Raw genomic sequence first — 22,634 nt, 5'->3', positions numbered from 1 at the left:
TGAGAAATATTATAGTACAAGTATCCTTATACAGTTATACTCAGGCACTATTTGCAACATTTAAGTGGCAGAAAACAAGATTGCTTTGGCAATAAATAAAGAAAGGAGTCCTCATTCCGTCACCATGAGAAACTGAGAATCGAGAAGGGCAACAAGCTCACAATAACGCCAAAAGCAAGGGAGCGACGTGTAAAAGACATGACAACAATTCGTTTCCAATTAAACCCTTGTCCCTGGACTCCTACTCTCGTCCACGTTCGGCGCATCGTCTATATATACAGCGTCTTTCCGCGTCCCGTCCTCACCAAACACCAAAACCATTCAACCTGTATTAAAAAACTGTGGATGGGATCAGGTCTCTCTCACAACCACCGGAGCAGCGTCGCGCCCCAGCAGCAGCCGTCGTCGGCCCGCGTCATCGCCGCCGACGGCTCGCTGACGGAGTTCGCCACCTCCTCCCCCGTCAGCGTCTCCGACGTCCTCGCCGCAGGCAATGCAGGCGGCTGGTTCTTCCTGTGCAATTCCGACGCGCTCTACTTCGACGAGGAGGTGCCGGCGCTCGGCGGCGGCGAGCTGCTCCGTCCCGGCCAGATATACTTCGTGCTCCCCGTCGCGATGCTCGGGCGGCCCCTGTCGAGCGCCGACATGGCGGCCATGGCGGTGCGGGCTAGCGAGGCGCTGGCGGCGAGAGCGCGGCCGCGTGGGCGCGGCGCCGGCATCAGGAAGGTGCGCGTCACGCCGGTGCACGGCGAGGGCGGGCGCGGCGACGTGGACGCCCAGGTCAACGCGAAGCTCAACGAGAGGACTCTTGGAGAGTACTCTGTGAAAGCCTCTGCTAGCCCGGCGAGAATTGGCAAGAAGGCTGCCGTGGCGGCATTTCCGCCGGCGAAGAAGGTGCTCAAGCCGCTCAGCGCCATCCAAGAAGATGCGGAGTGACGCAATGCTCATAAGAAAAAAAGCCAGGCGACGCCGAGTGATACAATGGAAGGAAATCACAAGATTTTGTGATAGGATTGATTTTTTCTGTAATATTGTTTTCTCATTACCCATTTTTTGGAACAGTGGTGTTGGTGAGGAAAATTCAAAAAAGGTAGATAAGGATGTCGTTTGGTTGATTTGCCATTGTACATGTAGTACTAGTATTTTTTTTTTTGCGGGAAAGACCAAGTGATATTAATCCAGTACCCTTACAGAACAGTCCTCAAAAGATAAGACAATTACAAACAAGTCCTTAAGGATAAGGAAGACGCCGCCGTCGATGAAGACGTGCCGCTGGCGCGCCGCCGCCGCTCCTCCTCTACAACCTTGGATCGGACGGAGTCCCATGGCGGTCGGGAAGTCAACGGACCTCGAACCCAAAGGGCCTCCACCTTGCATCGTCGCCATCGCCTTCGATCTGGACCTCATCACCTGCATCTTCCAAACTTTCAACAACCGGAGCCGCCGCCTACGGACTCCGGCACGGGAAGAAGGCGCACGGCAACTCCGCCGAGTTACGAGCACCAGGAAGGAGGCGGGGAAGTGGTCGGATTCCGCAGAACCCCGCCACCGGAGAAGATCACCGCCGCCACAAACCACCAACCCGACAGCGCCTTCCTCTCCACGGCGCTGCCGGCGAACCACCCACTCCATCCTAGCTATGTACAGACGGGAACCGAGGTTTCCCCACCCTCCCGCCGCCGAAGCGGCCGGCAGAGGGGGGGAAACCAGCGAGCCGCCGCCGGCGAACTAGATCGAACGGGGAAGGGGAAAAAATCGCCTCTCCTACTGTAGCGGGGGAGAGAGCCGAGCCAAGGTCTCAACTTGTGCCCATGTAGTACTAGTATTTGGTAACGAAGGGAATTGAAATGTGGTCCCGTATACAGTATATGATTTGTTCATACTTCTACTTTTGTTAAATGTGTTGGGCTAGTGGTCAAAGGCGTCGGCTTTAGATCATGTGATAATATTCGGTTGACTATCGCGCATGTCTTCTTTTTGTCACCGCTGTGATGCCTAAGAATATTTCCCTATTTTGTACTTATATATGTTAGAGGAAACTTTAGAAAGGGGAAAAGGTTGAAGCATTGAGCGTCTCTCACGGCGAAATTTCTGGTGAGTACGGATTAGCTATGTCAAAATCATCTTGTGGACTTGCAACTGACAGAGAAGGTCACTGGTCAGCCAAACGGCAAGTGTGCATCATCGGTGAAGCGCACAGGCTGTTACTCAATAAATATAGTTCATACGCAAAGTAGACACAAAGTCAAGATGGCCGAGTTGGTCTAAGGCGCCAGTTTCAGGTACTGGTCCGAAAGGGCGTGGGTTCAAATCCCACTCTTGACACATTCTTTTTTCCTGCGTTAATTTGCTGAACCTTTTATTTTCTACATACAACGGGTCCCTGGCCAGCTCTGCCCCCGTTTTGTGCGGTACCATATCCATTTGTTTGACTTTAAATTGGTCTGTGCCGTCTGTTGCCGACCAGATTATACGACTCCGGCTGAGAAAATTCGGTGCTAGGCTGAACGGACACGAGCATCTCACCGACGCTGTATACTAAAGGCATCCAACTGGAAGTCTGAGCTGTAAAAGAAGGCCTCCCTCCGTGATCACAAAGTCGCAGTGCCAGTGGCAACAGCTCCTGGCCTTCCCAACATGCTAATTCTTTTTGAAAAAACTGGACACGAGAGAAGTTTGAACGAGCGAGTTGCAAATTGCCCGTTCTCCGACTGGGTTTCTCTTTCATGTCCATTGTCCTTGCTCGTGCTGGCGAGAGGGAGACTCCAGACTTGGTCGTCGGACAGACACTGGATGCTTGCACGGCGGGCGTTGTTTCTGGAAGCCCTGGCATGGACCACGGTGAGTGGACAAAAGGCAGGCGTACGGGTACGGCTTCCGTCCCAGCATGGACCACGCGGACCGTGGACTGCGGCGGCATCAGGTAGCGTTCATGTGGCCAACAGGATCAACTACGTGCATAACAACCTACCACTTCAGCAAACCATCAGTGTCGTCTCTCCCCGTCAACCCCAGCTTTTGGACGAAACTCCGTCAGCGAATCTCTTCTAATCAACTTGACCTTTTCCCTGAGCTAGTATTTTATCGGATGCCCCCGAGGGACTCCCGTGGCCGTGAGTATTTTCATTTGGACACCTCCGGCTCAAAACATAATTCAGCCAAGGCTCCCAAACTAATGGAACCAGATGAGCTATAACCAAAACTGCGTATCTTTCTCATTATAAATACCTCAAGTATTACAACTGTGACAAGAAACAACGGTAGCAAAAACTTACAAGCCTACGCTATTTATTATTTCACCGTTATTGTGTTACAATGACCTGTGCTACTTAGCCGTTGCACCATATCTTATGAGTGATTGATTCTCTACTGTCATCCTATATCTTCTGCAATGACCTGAAGAATCCTAGTTACAAGTTACAACAACCGAGGAACCTGCAAGAATCAAATCGTTCAACACTATACATGTGGACATGGCCTGGCAAGTAAATCTTTCATTTCAAGACCCTTGCCACCAAATCAACTCAATGTTTCTCTGACAAAATGCAACAACCAAAGCTTTCTGTTGCAATGTGCATTGAATAACTATCGGCCTGATCCAATGAACCAGCAGGTGGACATTACCCGCTAGCAAACGACTGCCATCAGTCTAGTCTCCACATGGCAATACAGATCCCCTCTTCAGGAGCTAGGTTGATACTTGATACCTGTGTATGGGGCCAGTTATAATAATCAGAAGAAAAATAGTCTGCGGGTTTCACAAAAGCATTGTATAACACTGGATATAGAATGATTCAACTGATAACAATGTAACACACCTTGAGAAAGTTGGGGCGTGAAAATGTGTAGAAATCATGTGGTTGGTCTGGTCATAGTAGATAGACCCCGGCCTCCCATGGGAACCATACCAGGAAGCCCCAACTCAGGCTCATCATCTGCTGACAATTAAATGAAAAATAAATGGATGGAACTACAAATTCTGATGTAAAAATGCACCTACCATATAGCAAACAAATAAACAATACACTGCCATTTTCATGTACTAACTTTGCTCAAATCCAAACAATATTCATACAAACTGTGCAACTTTATCATCAATGTTCTTATTACGTACCGTTCACGTCTTCACCAGATTCGGCACCAGCAATCCCGATGCAGGCAAATAAAGATGAATCGTCGACTTTCAAGTGCTCATATGCAAGATACAAGTCCTCAATTGTGGCACTTTCATACAATGTCGTCAATTCCTTGATACAGGATATATCCTGCATTTAATTGGAAGAGATGAACTACAGTAAGACAGTGATACAACAAGGAAAGAGGAAAAGAAACTAGTATGGAAAATAATAGCACAAAAAACTAATGAAGGATAAGATATGGACTGGGATCCAACAAATAATAATATCTAACACGAAAAAAATACAATTTATGCAGATTTAACATGTGATCATACATTAGCAGATACATGTAACGCAAACTGCTGTTAAAAATCTCCTCTGGGAAAGGCTCTACAGCCCGAATAATTCAGAGGCAGGGTCCTGGCCAAGTCAGCAATTTTTTAAAGCAGAAGATTAAGTTATACTTGGTTCAGTAAACACACTGAATGCCCCGAGTGCATGGTCAAGTGTCAGCCAAACCATAGAGTTATACTTGCAGCCTGGTGGAGTATAACCAAGAGCATAGAACATGCTCCCTCTGTCCCCTCCCTATCTTTTCAATTCAATGAAATGCAAAGGTCCTCTGCGTTTTCTCGAAAAAAAGAAGTAAGTGTCGCCGATTTAGTACAACTTATTTTGGGACGGAGGGAGTAGATTTATTGTTTTCCTTCTGCTACTCATACAGCAACCCCTGGAACTTCTTGATATATCAACAAACTTCTCAACCCAGAATTACATGATCATAACTATCATCGAGATGGTCGTGGGTCAGCAGGCTTTCAGAAGTTCGTCTAGAAAACTTGCATCAAGAAAATCTAGTCAGAGTAACTATGTGGAGTTCACCACAGTAAAGTGGCACAAGGATGATGCAGCCGGAGTCTCCGTGAAACCAGGGCTTGGAGAGTCAGTCTATTTCTGTTCTAGTTTCCTATAGAATATAAACTTATAAACCTCACATACAGAATACCTTTCTCGGCACGGATGCAGACTGCAGATGGGCTAACAAACCAAGCCAATAGGCATTTGTTTTTGTCTCTGCCTCATGTTTCATCAGCAGTGTCCTCTTTGCCTGAAACATGCAAAAAATGCTAACCAAATTAACAAGCAAAGAAGTATGTTCTCATAGTCAAGGGTACACATTAGAGCTGCAAAGTTACGTTTAAAGCTCTGAGCTTAGTAATACAATATATATGCATTTCTTTAAGATGTGGATTCAACTTGAGTACAGAAAAATTGAACAACATATGCAATCATTAAAATGAACACTTCTGTTAGACTACCATTTAAGCAACATGGCCCTGATTAGCAAGGATTGTCACAGATGAAAAATAGTACTCCCTACGATACAAAATAACTGTCGCGGTTTTGAACTGGGGTTAGTTCAAAACTGCGACACTTATTATGGCTCGGAGGTGGTACGAAATTTTGACTAACCCGATCCAGCTCCCTTTCAACAATTTTGTTGTGATGTAAACCTCTGAGAACACCTTTGCACGCATCAACAGCCTTATGGACCTAGCATCAAGATCGCAAAATGTGGATATTAGCAGCAGAAGAACAAAGTAAGACAAGCTCAAGATCACAGCTTTTACCTTGCTCGGAGTTGAAGTTACCGCAATCACATACCAACCAAGATCCAGTTTGTCAAAAAGATTTAATTCGAAAGAAACATCGTAGGTTAATCCCATTGAATCTCGCACTGTTGTAAATAGCCTGAGAGAAAAAGGTGCAGCCCATCATGTTAGTCCTATCAGGTAAAAACCAACAGAACATCAAAGTGAAAATCATGACACGCAACCAAGCATCTCGTTCTATGGAAGAGCTTAATAGAAAAGTTGGTCAAGACTAATGAAGCAGGGACATCAATAAGACGTGAAACCATGTAGTATGTCGCTTAATAGAATACATAGGGCATCATCAAGATTTTTGCATAAGCAACAACTCATGACCCAGTTATCCAAGGGTGGGACACGAAAGTAATCACACCATGCACTTTATAGCACATTAGCATGTACTGTGTATGGAAGAGCTTCACAATAATTTAACAAAAATGAATTATGCGCATACTGTGTATGGAAGAGCTTTACAATGATGTAAAAAAAAATGCACTGAAATGCTTTACCTGGAATTTATAATTTCAGCCAGCAAACTCAAAGTGATGCCAAAGAAAAGAGGATGGTTGCGAACGTTAATATGTGTCTTCCCCGAGTTAGCCGGTGCAGAGATTTCTGCTATGATGGTACGACAAATATCAGTTCACATGTTCATACCCACAAGGTCATTAACAGATGAGTAGTGGAAAAATCCTCAAACAAAAACAAAAATTAGGTCTAATTCAAGATATGGCACTTGAGATGGAGTCAGTCATGTGGCTCATGTCAGAGAATAGCACATATTAAATTATAGTTACCATCTGCACTGGAACTTCGAATGTCATTGAAGAGATCTTTTCCTTCAGTAGCAAACCCCCATCGGTTAGGTGCCGGGCCTGCAATGTATGCACAAGCTCTCTCATCTGTATCCTTTATGTATACCTGGGAAAGAATCCACGGTTAAACGAATATGTCTAGATTCGGTCTTTGTTAGGATGGCTACTGTTTTTTGGCAAGTTAATTGCTCTTTGCCTATAAAATTCATTTTTCTTGCCAATGTTGGCCAGCTCATGGCAACCAAAAGCTCAACCAAAAGTTGGTCTAGCAAAAAAATTGGCAGGGCAAGCTTGGGCTAGAACCAAACATGCCCTGAGGCTTAAAACACATGATTTCAATGAAGTGCCAAAATATCCATCTTTTTTTCATGAATGCTTCAATATATTAAAAAGATGGTTGTGAAGGCTGCATGACAGTTCATACTTGCTGGAAATGCAGATCCGATGGGGATGGCAGGAAGGAAATCTTCTCAATATGTTCCTCTTTGTTTGAAGATTTTGCAGCGCTTACAGTCCCAAGATAATCAAGAACACAAGATTCTACCTCTTCTTCTGTGAAATCACCAACTACACTGACCTGAAAAAAATATTTTCAACATTAAGTTAAAAGAATGTTGGAACAAAGAGATGTAGAGAAAGGAGACTCAGAATGGACAAACTACTCAACAAACCTCCATGTTGCTACCCACAAACTGGTTCATGACAGCTTCTTTAACTGATTGAAGAGTCAACTTCTCCAATGAATGTGGTGATGGTTCTACAAACCTTTCATCATGGTTCAACATGGCTACCATAAGTTTGTGAGCCGTGGCACGTTCCAAACTTTTGGGAATAGACCGGTAGTAAGACAAATATAGTTGAGCAGCTCTATCGAATGCATCTTCTAGCCACACATTATGCTGTAACACAAAGTGAAATATATATGTAAGGGGAAGACCTACATGTTTCAGAAAACTTGTGTTTTTATAGCAAGACAGGTGACATATGTAGCAAGTTAAACCCACACCTCAAGGACCATATGGAGGAGCTGGAAAGCAGCACGCATGCCATTATCTCTCAAAGCAAACCTAAATTCCATAAATATGAACTCCTCATTGGATTCCAGCGAGCAGTTTATAAGATTATTCACACAGAAAAGTTCAACCTGAAATAAAAATCATATGCAGATTATAAGAAAATGTTATCAAACGATTTCTCAGCATTAATAAGACGAAAGGAAAACAATATGTGGACATCACACGTGGATTACATGCATGAATATGAATATTATTAAGGCTAGTGGGGATGAACGGGATAGATATAAACAAAAACCATAGGATATTGTAATGAAATTAAACCATAGGGCATTGTATATTATTTATTATACGATTTATGAATTATAATTTGAAGCTAGAATTACATAAAAGACTATATCATGTGACTAGTGACTAGTCTAAATGTTATACATAGATAATCAGTAAGTTTGAAGTTTGGGAAGCTTGACTGGCATGAACATAAAACTGAATAGTAGGGGCTACCTGTTCCCTCGAAAAGTTACCAACACAGCCACCTTCACTCAAAGTACGAACACCAACTATAACAGATCCCTTCGATTCAGAATCTTCGGTGGCTCTCCCGCCACCTACTATCAGCCGCATGACACCAACCCTTGCCTCATTTTGTGTGATCTGTCATCAATCATCATTAAAATGTTAGTCTGGAACGTGAGATAAAAGCTAAATTACATCAGAACTTCCATCTCTAGAAGTGAACTAAAGTACCTTGTAGTTGACGGAAATTCCATTAGAAAGGCGACGCTGTGTTATACCGGTTTCATTGTCAAATACTTTCACCACATCATCCTCTTTGAAAGGAACAAATGATGGTCGGTGTTGCACTTTCAAGTCTTCAAGTTCTGATTGAGTAATCAACTCTTTTGGCACCTCAAGCTGCAATCAGAATAAAAATCAATAACATGTTACTTTACAGAGTGACACCAAAATACATCTCCAGCCAAGTTAGAATAGTTTCAGAACCAAGAAAAGATATCAGAAATAACTAGCATACCTCAGGCTCTGGGTAAATGGGTTCTTCAAGACCTGCCTTCATGGACTCGGTTATTTCTTCTGGGCATATCTCAAAACTACTTTCACCTACTCCATCGATATGGACCTTTTTAGGTACACACGCCACGATAGCAGCAGGAAGTGGTGCACTGGGCTTCCCAAAGTCCGAAATAAATTCAAGTACTTCTGCACCAACAGTGTTGACCTACATATGGTAAAAATGTGTTTAATTATAGTATCATTAAAAGCTAACAGACAGTAAAATGCATTTATGTCATTTGTTTCTAATATGACATATATATGAGAAATGATCATGTTAGCACCTCTTCAAGTGTGACAGTTTCGGCAACCCCAAGCAAACTATCATGTCCCTGCAACTGATCCATGACAGTATGGCCAAGTGCATCACTCTCCATAATGAAGTCCAAGTTATCAACTGAGGGAACACTATCAATCATCATAGCCAGCTGCTCACTATCTTTTATCAGTGCATCCATATAACGGGTCATTTCTCCCATTGTGACACCAAACTCTTTGAGTCTCCGAACCTAAAACAGCACAAGGAGAAGTTGGTAAACAGTAAAGAAACATCTGCGACAAAATGGCTCAAGTAAAAGGTAAAAGGCACTTCTGCAGCACAAATCTCACTGTCAAGAAACTTTTGTGCATTGTGTCAAACCAGTAGAAACCGTTTACCTGCACATCCATCAGTTCTACAAATTCTTGAGTTGGCTTGAGTTCAAGCTTGACCTGGGTTAACGTCAAACTTGAACTGGCTACAGTTGGTTCAAAGCTCGCATTTGGCCCGGATTTCCAACATTGAACTTGGATTGTGCCATATTAGACTGGGCTAGTAGGCTTAGGCAGGTAACAGACCAAGCTAGGCTTGACTTGTGAAGCTGTCATGCTAGGACAACCTTGCTGTAATATTTTCCATTCAATTATCATTTATTCTCTTCAACAAATGTTGTCCTAAAACATTTCTTGTAGCTAAAAGGGTAATGTTCTTGATGTACGTGCTAAACCAACACTTAAATTTCACAGGACTTTCCTCATATGCCAATTGCAATAGATGAATATAGATAGTAGTGTACTGATTCAAACTCATGTTCTCAACGTAATTGATCCATATTTGAATGACATAATACAGTCAGCTCAAACTATATTTGTAAAACATACAGATTGAGCCATGAAGGCACAAACAAACCTCATGAACAGCAACTTTGATGGCACTCTTCCAATTTTGGGGTTCAGCTGTTACTGTTAGAGTAGTGACAGTGCATCCTTCCCTTCCTGAGTCACTGTGATCCAGCTCAACTGATGTAAAGGGAGGATTTGAGCTCTGTATAATAAAAGAAGGAAAAAAAACTTTATTCAATCAGAGAAACCATGTAACTAACTCATATGTTCCATTTCCTCATAAAATACATAATAGTGTGCTAAGTGCTAACGTGTGCAAATTCCTCACTGGAAATCTTGGATATTTGACTCGCATTTCAAGTCCAATATCCAGTATAATGCATCCTGAGTAGCTAATAGCTCAGCTAAAAGCCTAAAAGACCAAAACAAGTATGAATTCTATTTTGTATGGAGTGACATTTAATATGAGCTGTAGTAGACTGGTGGGCGTAAAGATCCTAACAACGAGAAAATAACATGTGCAAATGTGCATACATATGAAAGTATGAAGTGCTTGAATTAATCTGCTTATGCGAGGATACAAAGTTATAAACCACAGAAAATATTATGTTCTCATGCAACAAACAAAATGGAAAAACTTATGCATATATCATGAACGTTTCTCCAAACCACAAACCTTGTATCGTGTATTGATTCGGAAGTGCAGAGCAGATAAAAATATCCGTTTCATCAGTACACTGCGCAGGTCTTTGTATGTACGAACTTGGTTGACGGGTATCTGTCCAAAAATGGAAAGCAAGTCAGACATACGAAGCATGGTTAAGGAACTTCACAGACAGAAGCAGTAACCTGACTGCAGAAATCCTCCTATTTTTTTCGTAGCGATAAAAAGACAATCCATTCAAATATCTTTAAAGGTGAACAATTAAGTGCACTATTGTCAACATGACACCTTCTAACCCTAGCAAAAAAAATGCACTATCGAAACATATGTGGTGCACGTTACAGCAATGCTGATACAGCTTGCTTATATCTATTAAATATTATAACGGAAACCAGTCCCTAGGAACACGAATGGAATGATTGGTGGTAAACTAGCCACAGGGCGCAGAACATAACTGTAAGAGTAAAGAGTAGCAGGCAACCATACCTTACAGAACATGTTAATAGAGAAACTCTGAATCAACTCATGTTGAAAAATCACTGGAGGCTTGGCAGCCTGATCAACCTCAGGAAGAGACCATTTATGCTCTACAGGAGGTCTGACTGCCTGTCTTTCCCTTTTTATAGGTTTTAGTTTATCTGTGGCAGGTGATCTTTCACCAGTTAGGCTTGCGGCCAAGCCACCTGGTAGCTTTGGTGCAAAGAGGCTTGCCATGGCACCAAATGGACTTCCAGTCGACATAGGGGCTCCTTCGTTTCCTGAAAGTGTATGTTCGAACACAGCCTGCATTGAAATGGGTCAGCTAACCAGCTTGCAACTTAATCCTATAGGGGAATCAGCTAAATAATCAACAACAATACTTAAAAGGATGTAATTTCTAACTACCTCTATCTCCCGCACTGCTCTGGGAATATCATCAATTTCTCCTACCAGGTATAAAGTGGCATTGGCAGGGTAATACCATCGCTCATGGAATCTGCGGATCTTATCAGGATCCCATTTAAGTATTTGCTCCTCAAGTCCAATAGGAAATCTGTTGCTCAATTTGTTTTCGGAGTGTAAATGTTGCAACAACTACAACCATAGGAACCACAATTACTGATTGTACAGAAAGATAGTGTCTTAATGATTCAATACTGTCCCAGGAACATGGCCAAAAAGAATAAAAACAAAAACTTACCTGGCAATCAACACGGTATTCGATTGTGTTCATCATCTGGAGCTCTGAAAGAATTGCTCTTCTCTCTTTCTCAACGCGAGACGATGAAAACTTAGGATGAAAAGCTATCTGAAAGGAATAAATTGAAGAACCTGTTCATCATATATCTACGTAATAGCATGAAGAGATTTGTCAAACAGACTAATATCATGCCATTGCAGCATGCATCAAAATTTTAGGTACCAGTTTGAAGATGATGTTGTATAAAATAACATTAAATGACAGCGGTGGGTAGTCTTTAATTTGCTCCGACCATTTTGAATATGCTTGCTGTTTCATATATCTTTAACAGAAAGAATGAATATGCTTGTGGTTTCAAATATCTTTAACAAAAAAATAGCCTATGGTTGGCATACATCCTATAACTCCAAATAGGAATGCAATTGAGTAAGATCTTACCTCATTCAAAGCATCCAACACAGAAGGGAGTAAGGATTCACCATATTCCTGCCACACGGAAGACAAACTAAATGTCAGACCCTAGACAAACAAGAGAAGACATCTAATTTCAACCATCAGTATTCACAGAATATAAGTCTATGGCAGCTAACATATACATTTTCAAATCCATTCAATGAAAGTGCTTGTCAAAGAAAATATGCAAATAAGAAAGTAACGATGGCCTCGAACAAACCACCAAGAGTTAATTTCCAACCCAAAATTGACACTGAGAAAAGCCACAAAAGTAAGGACCTTTGTTTTAGTTGGAGAATGGATATGGAAGACTGTATGGTGGAAGTCTGTATATGCATTAGACCTTGCACCTGTCCCCAAGAGTTTCTCGCGCTTTTTACTCCCAAGAAATGCAACATGCTCGATCATATGTGCAATTCCCTGCTCATCCTCTTCCTCGTCAATCGATCCGACATGAACTTCCATGTGAGCCTCAAACCTGCAAACTAAAATACTTAGAACCATAGTGCACATATTTAAATATGTATATCAAAGTAATTTTGCTTAGTCTGACTTAACTAAAGTTTAAGTGTGGCATGAATTAAGCATTGCTCAATATTTACTGGCTGCTGCGTAACCATATACTGGAGCAGAATTTCCTGAACTCAACACTGTCCTGGTTAATTCTCCAACGGATTCACCTATAGTTCTTTAAAATGTCTCTAAAGTAAATTAAAAATAAAATGAGAGCAATGGAAGCCACAATGTATGATGATGTATCCATATACAATACAAGCATGAGAATTTTATGGTCAAGAAATCAAGACAGGTTGAAACTATGTGCTTGTTCAACTATTTAAGAGTTTCAGCAATTATTCTGCCATGTATCTTTGAAACTGCATTGAAGTGAAACAGAAAAGACAACACAAATTGCTAGTTCACTGGGAAATTGTGGTTGTGAATGTAGAAAGGGTTCAATAAAAATTCAGTTGCAAGGGAAATGATTGTGGCAGTATGGCCATGTCATACCCACTTCTGGTAATTGTGTTACAGTGTATAAAATGAGGTGAAAATGAAGTTTCCTCACCTGTCTGCTGGAACTTTGTTAGGTAAAATAAGATATCTGAGCCCATTCTTCAATTGACCCCGTATTAGCTTTGGATGGGACGGAAGAGGAGTGTCCAGGACATCTTCAAGCGCCTCGTTTCTTATCATGGGATCATAAGGTTTATCAAGAGCTGCCTCAGACCACGTTGGACTTGCCACATGTGGTTCGTCAGGTCCAGCAGCACGTAATATATGACTACGCCTGGTCTGAAAACATCAAATAGTTAAGTCAATGCCTTGAACATTTAGCTTGCTGCATACTCAAATACCGACAAGCAACAGCCCTCTCGCTATATGTTGCTTGGTACAAACATTTGCCTCCCACTAGTGAAGCTCAACATTTAGCTTGACAGTTAATGAAAAAACAAACATGTGCAGGCTTTATGGACATAGAAACCAGGGAATCCTTTTAGTGCAAAAACTAATGCTTAGATCTTTTACACTTCTATACTGATGGTCGGTCCACATTAATTGTGCTGCTCATAAACCCTCCATAATTTGCACCACTAATTAAGGAACCAAGCAGAACCTATACTCCAAGAGAAGTAAGGAACAAAGCACTTTTCCTAGCAGTCACCACGTGCAATCCATAACAGGGAAAAATAGCTGCCTAATAATCTATCAACTCAGATGAAACGAACCTTAGGCCCGCTCCGCCGGCTGTGCAGCGATAAGCCCGAGGTGTGCGGGAGCGCGCAGGGCGCGAACCTGGCGAGCCCCGGTCGTCCCCGCCTCCGGCTCCTCGGGAAGCATGAGAGGCACCCGTCCCTCTCCTCGCCGAGAATCCCAGCCGCCGACGCCGACGCCGCGCCGAGCCCTTGCGTCCGCCTCCTCGACCTGCAGGCGCACACACACGCAGCGACGCGAATCAGCAATTCGCTAACAAATCCGGTGAACCCTCGCAGGCGGCGTGGGTGAGTTCGTCCGTCCGTACTCACCTTGGCGTGACGGCGCGGCGGTGCGAGCAGCGGAGGGGGTTGGCCGGCGAGGCGGTGGCGGAGGGGCGGAGGGCGAGGGAGGCGCGCGGGCGGAAGGCGTGGGAGGAGTGGTGCACCGCGGCGGCGGAGAGGGAGAGGCCCGGGGCGAGGCGCGGGGGCGCGGCCGCTGCCGCGGCGACGATGGAGGGGGAGGGGAAGGAGGCCATGGGGTGGGATGGCCCGGAGGGGAGGGGAGGATAGGAGAGCGAGAGAACGCTGCTCTCTCCCTCTATTACTAGTCTTTTCTGGGTATTTTGGTGTTTTTTGTGAGGGTAAAATAGGCTGGGGCCTATCGAGGAGTTGGGGGCCGGCACGGCGGCTTTCGCGGCTGCGAGAGGTGGAGACGCAAATATCCTCCTGACTCGCGAGTTGGTGCCCGGGCCGCGCTAAAGCGTACTTTCTTTTCATTTTTTTGAGGTTGAGGATCAACAGACTTTCTTTTTTGAGGTTAATGTTGCCGCTTTATTTAGCTGGCTAGGATTCAAATTGGGTGTTCAAAGGATCATTGTTGAATCTGACTGCTTGAAGGTAATTGATGAGTGCAATGAAGTCTCGGATATATTGGCACCATATATGATGCTACTCTTGTGGATTGTTTCCGACTCGCACACGGTGTATCTTTGATTCGTTTCCTGCATTGTTCGAGGGGAGCCAATAATTTGGCACACTATATAGCTAGGTATGCTTACGATATTCAGTTGGTGTATTGATGGGATGATGAACCACCTAGTCTTCTTCCACGTGTTGAAGGATGAAACTTTGATAATTTCGCAATAAAGTGCCTTGAGGCTTCCCTTCAAAAAAACATGGCTAAAAATATCATCTGAAATTACATCTAAAACAAAATCCAGGGGAGTCCCTTACCAAATCTTACAAATCTCATCTTCTACGCCTACTTTTGCTAACTTATGCACGGCAATATTAGCAGAACAATGAACCCATGCAACTCGAAAATCCACGCGCGTGTTGAGCATCTACTTTATCTCTTGAATCCACGGCCCGATTGCAGCTAGGTTCATCTGTGAATCATTGATCATTTGCACCACTGTCTTGTTATCAAGCTCTAGGTAACCTCTCAACCCCGTGCTCGATCGCTACCTGTATAGCTTGATGGAAATATGCCCTAGAGTTGTATTGACCGGAAACTTAAATACATTGTTGTTGCTTTCTTCATGTCAAATACATATTCCTTTGACTATGATATTATGCAACTCCCGGATACCGGAGGAATACCTTGTATGCTATCAAACGTCACAACGTAACTAGGCGATCATAAAGATGCTCTACAGGTATCTCCGAAGGTGTTTATTGAGTTGGCATAGATCGAGATTAGGATTTGTCGCTCCGAGTATCGGAGAGGTATCTCTAGGCCCTCTCGGTAATACACATCAGAAGAAGCCTTGCGAGCAAAGTGACTAATGAGTTGAAGGAAATATGCCCTAGAGGCAATAATAAAGTTGTTATTTATATTTTTCTATATCATGATAAATGTTTATTATTCATTCTAGAATTGTATTAACCAGAAACTTAGTACATGTGTGAATACATAGACAAACAGAGTGTCCCTAGTATGCCTCTACTTGACTAGCTCGTTAATCAAAGATGGCTTAGTTTCCTAACCATAGACATGTGTTGTCATTTGATGAACGGGTTCACATCATTAGAGAATGGTGTGATGGACAAGACCCATATGTTAGCTTAGCATTAATGATCGTTTAGTTTTATTGCTATTGCTTTCATCATGACTTATACATGTTCCTCTGACTATGAGATTATGCAACTCCCGAATACCGGAGGAACACCTTGTGTGCTATCAAACATCACAACCTAACTGGGTGATTATAAAGATGCTCTACAGGTGTCTCCAATGGTGTTTGTTGAGTTGGCATATGTCGAAATTAGGATTTGTCACTTCGTGTATCAGAGAGGTATCTCTGGGCCCTCTCGGCAATGCACATCACTATAAGCCTTGCAAGTAGTGTGACTAATGAGTTAGTTGCGGGATGATGCATTACGGAACGAGTAAAGAGACTTGACGGTAACGAGATTGAACTAGGTATGATGATACCGACGATCGAATCTCGGGCAAGTAACATACCGATGACAAAGGGAACAATGTATGTTGTTATGCGGTTTGACCGATAAAGATCTTCGTAGAATATGTAGGAACTAATATCAGCATCCAGGTTCCACTATTGGTTATTGACCGGAGATGTGTCTCGGTCATGTCTACATAATTCTCGAACCTGTAGGGTCCGCACGCTTAACGTTCGATGACGATTTGTATTATGAGTTATATGTGATTTGATGAACAAAGTTTGTTCGGAGTCCTGGATGAGATCACGGACATGACGAGGAGTCTCGAAATGGTCGAGACATAAAGATTGATATATTGGACGATGTTATTCAGACACCGGATGAGTTCTGAGAGGTACCGAATAACTATCGGAGTGCCGGAGGGTTATCGGAACCCCCCGGGGGAACTAATGGGCCTTCATGGGCCTTAGTGGGGCGAGAGAAGGGCCACAGTGCCCTCCCCCCCTTGGGTCTGAATTAGACTAGGGGAAGGGGCGGCGCCCCCCTTTCCTTCTCTTCCCCCTCTCCCTTCCTCCTTCCCCTTCCACCAAGTGGAATTCTACTAGGACTTGGAGTCCTAGTAGGTCTCCTCTCCTTGGCACGCCCTACAGGGGCCGGCCGGCCTCCCCCTCCCCTCCTTTATATACGGGGGCAGGGGGCACCCTAGAACACACAAGATCAATTGTCTTAGCCGTGTGCGGTGTCCCCCTCCACAGTTACACACCTCGGTCATATCGTCGTAGTGCTTAGGCGAAGCCCTGCGCCGGTAACATCATCATCACCGTTACCACGCCGTCGTTCTGACGGAACTCTCCCTTATCCTCAACTGGATCAAGAGCTCAAGGGACGTCATCGAGCTGAACATGTGCTGAACGCGGAGGTGTCGTACGTTCGGTGCTTGGATCGGTTGGATCGCGAAGACATTCGACTACATCAACCGGGTTACTAAACGCTTCCGCTTTTGGTCTAGGAGGGTACATGGACACACTCTCCCTGATCGTTGCTATGCTTCTCCTAGATAGATCTTGCGTGATCGTAGGAATTTTTTTGAAATACTACGTTCCCCAACAGTGGCATCCGAGTCAGGTCTATGCGTAGATGTTATATGCACGAGTAGAACACAATGAGTCGTGGGCGATAATAGTCATACTGCTTACCAGCAACGTCTTACTTTGATTCAGCTATATTGTTGGATGAAGCGGCCCGGACCGACATTACATGACCGCGTTCATGAGACTGGTTCTACCGACGTGCTTCGCACACAGGTGGCTAGCAGGTGTCAGTTTCTCCGACTTTAGTTGAATCGAGTTTGACTACGCCCGGTCCTTGTTGAAGGTTAAAACAGCACACTGGACGAAAAATCGTTGTGGTTTTGATGCGTAGGTAAGAACGGTTCTTGCTAGAAGCCCGTAGCAGCCACGTAAAACTTGCAACAACAAAGTAGAGGACGTCTAAGTTGTTTTTGCAGGGCTTGTTGTGATGTGATATGGTCAAGACGTGATGAGATATAAATTGTTGTATGAGATGATCATGTTTTGTAAAAGTCGGCAACTGGCAGGAGCCTTATGGTTGTCCCTTTATTGTATGAAATGCAATCGCCATGTAATTGCTTTACTTTATCACTAAGCGGTAGCGATAGTCGTAGAAGCAATAGTTGGCGAGACGACAACGATGCTACGATGGAGATCAAGGTGTCAAGCCGGTGACGATGGTGATCATGACGGTGCTTTGGAGATGGAGATCAAAGGCACAAGATGATGATGGCCATATCATATCACTTATTTTGATTGCATGTGATGTTTATCTTTTATGCATCTTATTTTGCTTAGTACGGCGGTAGCATTATAAGATGATCTCTCACTAAATTTCAAGGTATAAGTGTTCTCCCTGAGTATGCACTGTTGCTACAGTTCGTCGTGCCGAGACACCACGTGATGATCGGGTGTGATAAGCTCTACGTTCACATACAATGGGTGCAAGCCAGTTTTGCACACGCATAATACTCGGGTTAAACTTGACGAGCCTAGCATATGCAAATATGGCCTCGGAACACTGAGACCGAAAGTTCGAACGTGAATCATATAGTAGATATGATCAACATAGTGATGTTCACCATTGAAAACTACTCCATCTCACGTGATGATCGGACATGGTTTAGTTGATTTGGATCACGTGATCATTTATATGACTAGAGGGATGTCTATCTAAGTGGGAGTTCTTAAGTAATTTGATTAATTGAACTTTAATTTATCATGAACTTAGTACCTGATAGTATTTTGCATGTCTATGTTGTTGTAGATCAATGGCCCGTGCTACCGTTCCCTTGAATTTTAATGCATTCCTAGAGAAAGCTAAGTTGAAAGATGATGGTAGCAACTACACGGACTGAGTCCGTAACTTGAGGATTATCCTCATTGCTGCACAGAAGAATTACGTCCTGGAAGCACCGCTAGGTGCAAGACCCGCTGCAGGAGCAACTTCGAACATTATGAATGTCTGGCAGAGCAAAGCTGATGACTACTCGATAGTTCAGTGTGCCATGCTTTACGGCTTAGAACTGGGACTTCAACGACGTTTTGAACGTCATGGAGCATATGAGATGTTCCAGGAGTTGAAGTTAATATTTCAAGCAAATGCCCGGATTGAGAGATATGAAGTCTCCAATAAGTTCTACAGCTGCAAGATGGAGGAGAATAGTTCTGTGAGTGAACATATACTCAGAATGTCTGGGTACCACAACCACTTGACTCAACTGGCAGTTAATCTTCCTGATTATGGTGTCATTGACAGAGTTCTTCAATCACTGCCACCAAGCTACAAAAGCTTTGTGATGAACTATAATATGCAAGGGATGGATAAGACAATTTTCGAGCTCTTCGCCATGCTAAAGGCTGCGGAGGTAGAAATCAAGAAGGAGCATCAAGTGTTGATGGTTAACAAGACCACTAGTTTCAAGAAAAACGGCAAAGGGAAGAAGGGGAACTTCAAGAAGAACGGCAAGCAAGTTGCTGCTCAAGTGAAGAAGCCCAAGTCTGGACCTAAGCCTGAGACTGAGTGCTTCTACTGCAAAGGGACTGGTCACTGGAAGCGGAACTGCCCCAAGTATTTGGCGGATAAGAAGGATGGCAAAGTGAAAGGTATATTTGATATACATGTTATTGATGTGTACCTTACTAATGCTCGTATTAGCGCCTGAGTATTTGATACTGGTTCTGTTGCTCATATTTGCAACTCGAAACAGGGGCTACGGATTAAGCGAAGATTGGCTAAGGACGAGGTGACGATGCGCGTGGGAAATGGTTCCAAAGTCGATGTGATCGCCGTCGGCACTCTACCTCTACATCTACCTTCGGGATTAGTTTTAGACCTGAATAATTGTTATTTGGTGCCAGCGTTAAGCATGAACGTTATATCTGGATCTTGTTTGATGCGAGACGGTTATTCATTTAAATCAGAGAATAATGGTTGTTTTATTTATATGAGTAATATCTTTTATGGTCATGCACCCTTGATGAGTGGTCTATTTTTATTGAATCTCGATTGTAGTGATACACATATTCATAATATTGAAACCAAAAGATGCAAGGTTAATAATGATAGTGCAACTTATTTGTGGCACTGCCATTTAGGTCATATTGGTGTAAAGTGCATGAAGAAACTCCATGTTGATGGACTTTTGGAATCACTTGATTATGTATCACTTGATGCTTGCGAACCATGCCTCATGGGCAAGATGACTAAGACTCCGTTCTCCGGAACAATGGAGCAAGCAACAGACTTGTTGGAAATAATATATACTGATGTATGCGGTCCGATGAGTGTTGAGGCTCGCGGCGGGTATCGTTATTTTCTAACCTTCACAGATGATTTCAGCAGATATGGGTATATCTACTTGATGAAACATAAGTCTGGAACATTTGAAAAGTTCAAAGAATTTCAGAGTGAAGTGGAAAATCATCGTAACAAGAAAATAAAGTTTCTATGATCTGATCGTGGAGGTGAATATTTGAGTTATGAGTTTGGTCTTCGTTTGAAACAATGCGGAATAGTTTCGCAACTCATGCCACCTGGAACAACACAGCGTAATGGTGTGTCCGAACATTGTAACCGCACTTTATTAGATATGGGTGCGATCTATGATATCTCTTACTGATTTACCGCTATCGTTTTGGGTTTATGCTTTAGAGACGGCTGCATTCACGTTAAATAGGGCACCATCTAAATCCGTTGAGACGACACCATATGAACTGTGGTTTGCCAAGAAACCCAAGTTGTCGTTTCTTTAAGTTTGGGGCTGCGATGCTTATGTGAAAAAGCTTCAACCTGATAAGCTCGAACCCAAATTGGAGAAATGTGTCTTCATAGGATACCCAAAGGAGACTGTTGGGTACACCTTCTATCACAGATCTGAAGGCAAGATATTCGTTGCTAAGAATGGATCCTTTCTAGAGAAGGAGTTTCTCTCGAAAGAAGTGAGTGGGAGGAAAGTAGAACTTGATGAGGTAATTGTACCTGCTCCCGAATTGGGAAGTAGTACATCACGGAAATCAGTTCCAGTGATTCCTACACCAATTAGTGAGGAAGCTAATGATGATGATCATGAAAATTCATATCAAGTTACTACCGAACCTCGTAGGTCAACCGGAGTAAGATCCGCACCAGAGTGGTATGGTAATCCTGTTCTGGAGGTCATGTTACTTGACCATGACGAACCTACGAACTATGAGGAAGCGATGATGAGCCCAGATTCCGCGAAATGGCTTGAGGCCATGAAATCTGAGATGGGATCCATGTATGAGAACAAACTGTGGACTTTGGTTGACTTGCCCGATGATCGGGAAGCCATAGAGAATAAATGGATTTTCCAGAAGAAGACTGACACTGACGATAATGTTACTATCTACAAAGCTCGACTTGTTGTGAAAGCTTTTCGACAAGTTCAAGGAGTTGACTACGACGAGACCTTCTCACCCGTAGCGATGCTTAAGTCTGTCCGAATCATGTTAGCAATTGCCGCATTTTATGATTATGAAATTTGGCAAATGGATGTCAAAACTGCATTCCTTAATGGATATCTTAGAGAAGAGTTGTATATGATGAAACCAGAAGGTTTTGTCGATCCAAAAGGTGCTAACAAAGTATGCAAGCTCCAGCGATCCATTTATGGACTGGTGCAAGCCTCTCGGAGTTGGAATATACGCTTTGATAGTGTGATCAAAGAATATGGTTTTATACAGACTTTTGGAGAAGCCTGTATTTACAAGAAAGTGAGTGGGAGCTCTGTAGCATTTCTGATATTATATGTGGATGACATATTGTTAATCGAAAATGATACTGAATTTCTGAATAGCATAAAAGGATACTTGAATTAGAATTTTTCAATGAAAGACCTCGGTGAAGCTGATTATATATTGGGCATCAAGATCTATAGAGATAGATCAAGACGCTTAATTGGACTTTCACAAAGCACATACCTTGATAAAGTTTTGAAGGAGTTCAAAATGGATCAGTCAAATAAAGGGCTCTTGCCTGTGTTACAATGTGTGAAGTTGAGTTAGACTCAATGCCCGACCACTGCAGAAGATAGTGAGAAAATGAAAGTCATTCCCTATGCCTCAACCATAGGTTCTATCATGTATGCAATGCAGTGTACCAGACCTGATGTGTGCCTTGCTATAAGTTTAGCAGGGAGGTACCAAAGTAATCCATGAGTGGATCACTGGACAGCGGTCAAGAACATCCTGAAATACCTAAAAAGCACTAAGGATATGTTTCTCGTTTATGGAGGTGACAAAGAGCTCGTCGTAAATGGTTATGTCGATGCAAGCTTTGACACTGATCTGGATGACTCTAAGTCACAAACTGGATATGTATTTATATTGAATGGTGGAGTTGTCAGTTGGTGCAGTTCCAAGCAGAGCGTCATGGAGGGATCTACATGTGAAGCGGAGTACATAGTTGCTTCGGAAGCAGCAAATGAAGGAGTTCATATACGATCTAGGTGTCATACCTAGTGCATCATGTCCAATGAAAATCTTTTGTGACAATACTTGAGAAATTGCCTTAGTGAAGGAATCCAGATTTCACAAGAGAACCAAACACATCAAGAGACGCTTCAATTCCATCCGCGATCAAGTCAAGGAGGGAGACATAGATATTTGCAAGATACATACGGATCTGAATGTTGCAGACCCATTGACTAAGCCTCTCTCACGAGCAAAATATGATCAGCACCAAGACTCCATGGGTGTTAGAATCATTACTATGTAATCTAGATTATTGACTCTAGTGCAAGTGGGAGACTGAAGGAAATATGCCCTAGAGGCAATAATAAAGTTGTTATTTATATTTCCTTATATCATGATAAATGTTTATTATTCATGCTAGAATTGTATTAACCGGAAACTTAGTACATGTGTGAATACATA

The 22,634-nt window shown here is 43.1% G+C and overlaps 2 protein-coding genes and 1 non-coding gene across 4 annotated transcripts; 2 read left to right on the top strand and 1 right to left on the bottom strand.

Annotated features, from left to right (window-relative positions):
- Positions 1-292: 292 nt before the first annotated feature.
- Positions 293-1,778, top strand: LOC123167900 (uncharacterized). Its single transcript, XM_044585763.1, has one exon. It carries the CDS (start codon positions 346-348, stop codon positions 934-936), a length of 591 nt encoding a protein of 196 aa, XP_044441698.1. The 5' UTR covers positions 293-345; the 3' UTR covers positions 937-1,778.
- Positions 1,779-2,244: 466 nt separating this feature from the next.
- TRNAL-CAG (transfer RNA leucine (anticodon CAG)) lies at positions 2,245-2,325 on the top strand. Its single transcript has one exon. It is a non-coding gene; the product is annotated as a tRNA-Leu (tRNA).
- An 866-nt stretch (positions 2,326-3,191) lies between these two features.
- On the bottom strand, positions 3,192-14,388 carry LOC123167785 (stromal processing peptidase, chloroplastic). 2 transcript variants are annotated; one of them, XM_044585647.1, is made up of 25 exons: positions 14,092-14,388; positions 13,795-13,990; positions 13,134-13,360; positions 12,347-12,545; positions 12,053-12,100; positions 11,615-11,722; positions 11,320-11,508; positions 10,921-11,217; positions 10,447-10,548; positions 9,838-9,972; positions 8,954-9,178; positions 8,632-8,835; positions 8,346-8,513; positions 8,103-8,252; positions 7,592-7,729; positions 7,257-7,484; positions 7,010-7,162; positions 6,568-6,691; positions 6,280-6,388; positions 5,750-5,870; positions 5,592-5,672; positions 5,125-5,226; positions 4,115-4,265; positions 3,819-3,935; positions 3,192-3,707 (listed from the first exon to the last, which is right to left on the bottom strand). In XM_044585647.1, exons 1-24 carry the CDS (start codon positions 14,295-14,297, stop codon positions 3,853-3,855), a joined length of 3,744 nt encoding a protein of 1,247 aa, XP_044441582.1. In that variant the 5' UTR covers positions 14,298-14,388; the 3' UTR covers positions 3,192-3,707; positions 3,819-3,852. The 2 variants fall into 2 exon arrangements, with proteins under 2 accessions (XP_044441582.1, XP_044441583.1); XM_044585648.1 differs by having other exon boundaries at positions 6,280-6,385.
- Positions 14,389-22,634: the final 8,246 nt, after the last annotated feature.

Source organism: Triticum aestivum, chromosome 7D (assembly GCF_018294505.1).
Source record: "Triticum aestivum cultivar Chinese Spring chromosome 7D, IWGSC CS RefSeq v2.1, whole genome shotgun sequence".
Lineage (NCBI taxonomy): Eukaryota > Viridiplantae > Streptophyta > Magnoliopsida > Poales > Poaceae > Triticum > Triticum aestivum.
Note: the sequence above shows the minus strand (reverse complement) of the source record. Positions and strands in the feature narration are given on the sequence as shown.

Excerpts from the sequence above, each read along its gene's own strand:
- LOC123167900 (XM_044585763.1), top strand. The coding sequence starts at position 346 with ATGGGATCAGGTCTCTCTCACAACCACCGGAGCAGCGTCGCGCCCCAG.
- LOC123167785 (XM_044585647.1), bottom strand. The coding sequence starts at position 14,297 with ATGGCCTCCTTCCCCTCCCCCTCCATCGTCGCCGCGGCAGCGGCCGCG. Across the intron at positions 9,973-10,446 it reads GAATCAATACACGATACAAG|AGCTCAAATCCTCCCTTTAC; the intron begins GTTTGTGGTTTG and ends TTTATTATACAG. Across the intron at positions 4,266-5,124 it reads CTGCATCCGTGCCGAGAAAG|GATATATCCTGTATCAAGGA; the intron begins GTATTCTGTATG and ends AATTAAATGCAG.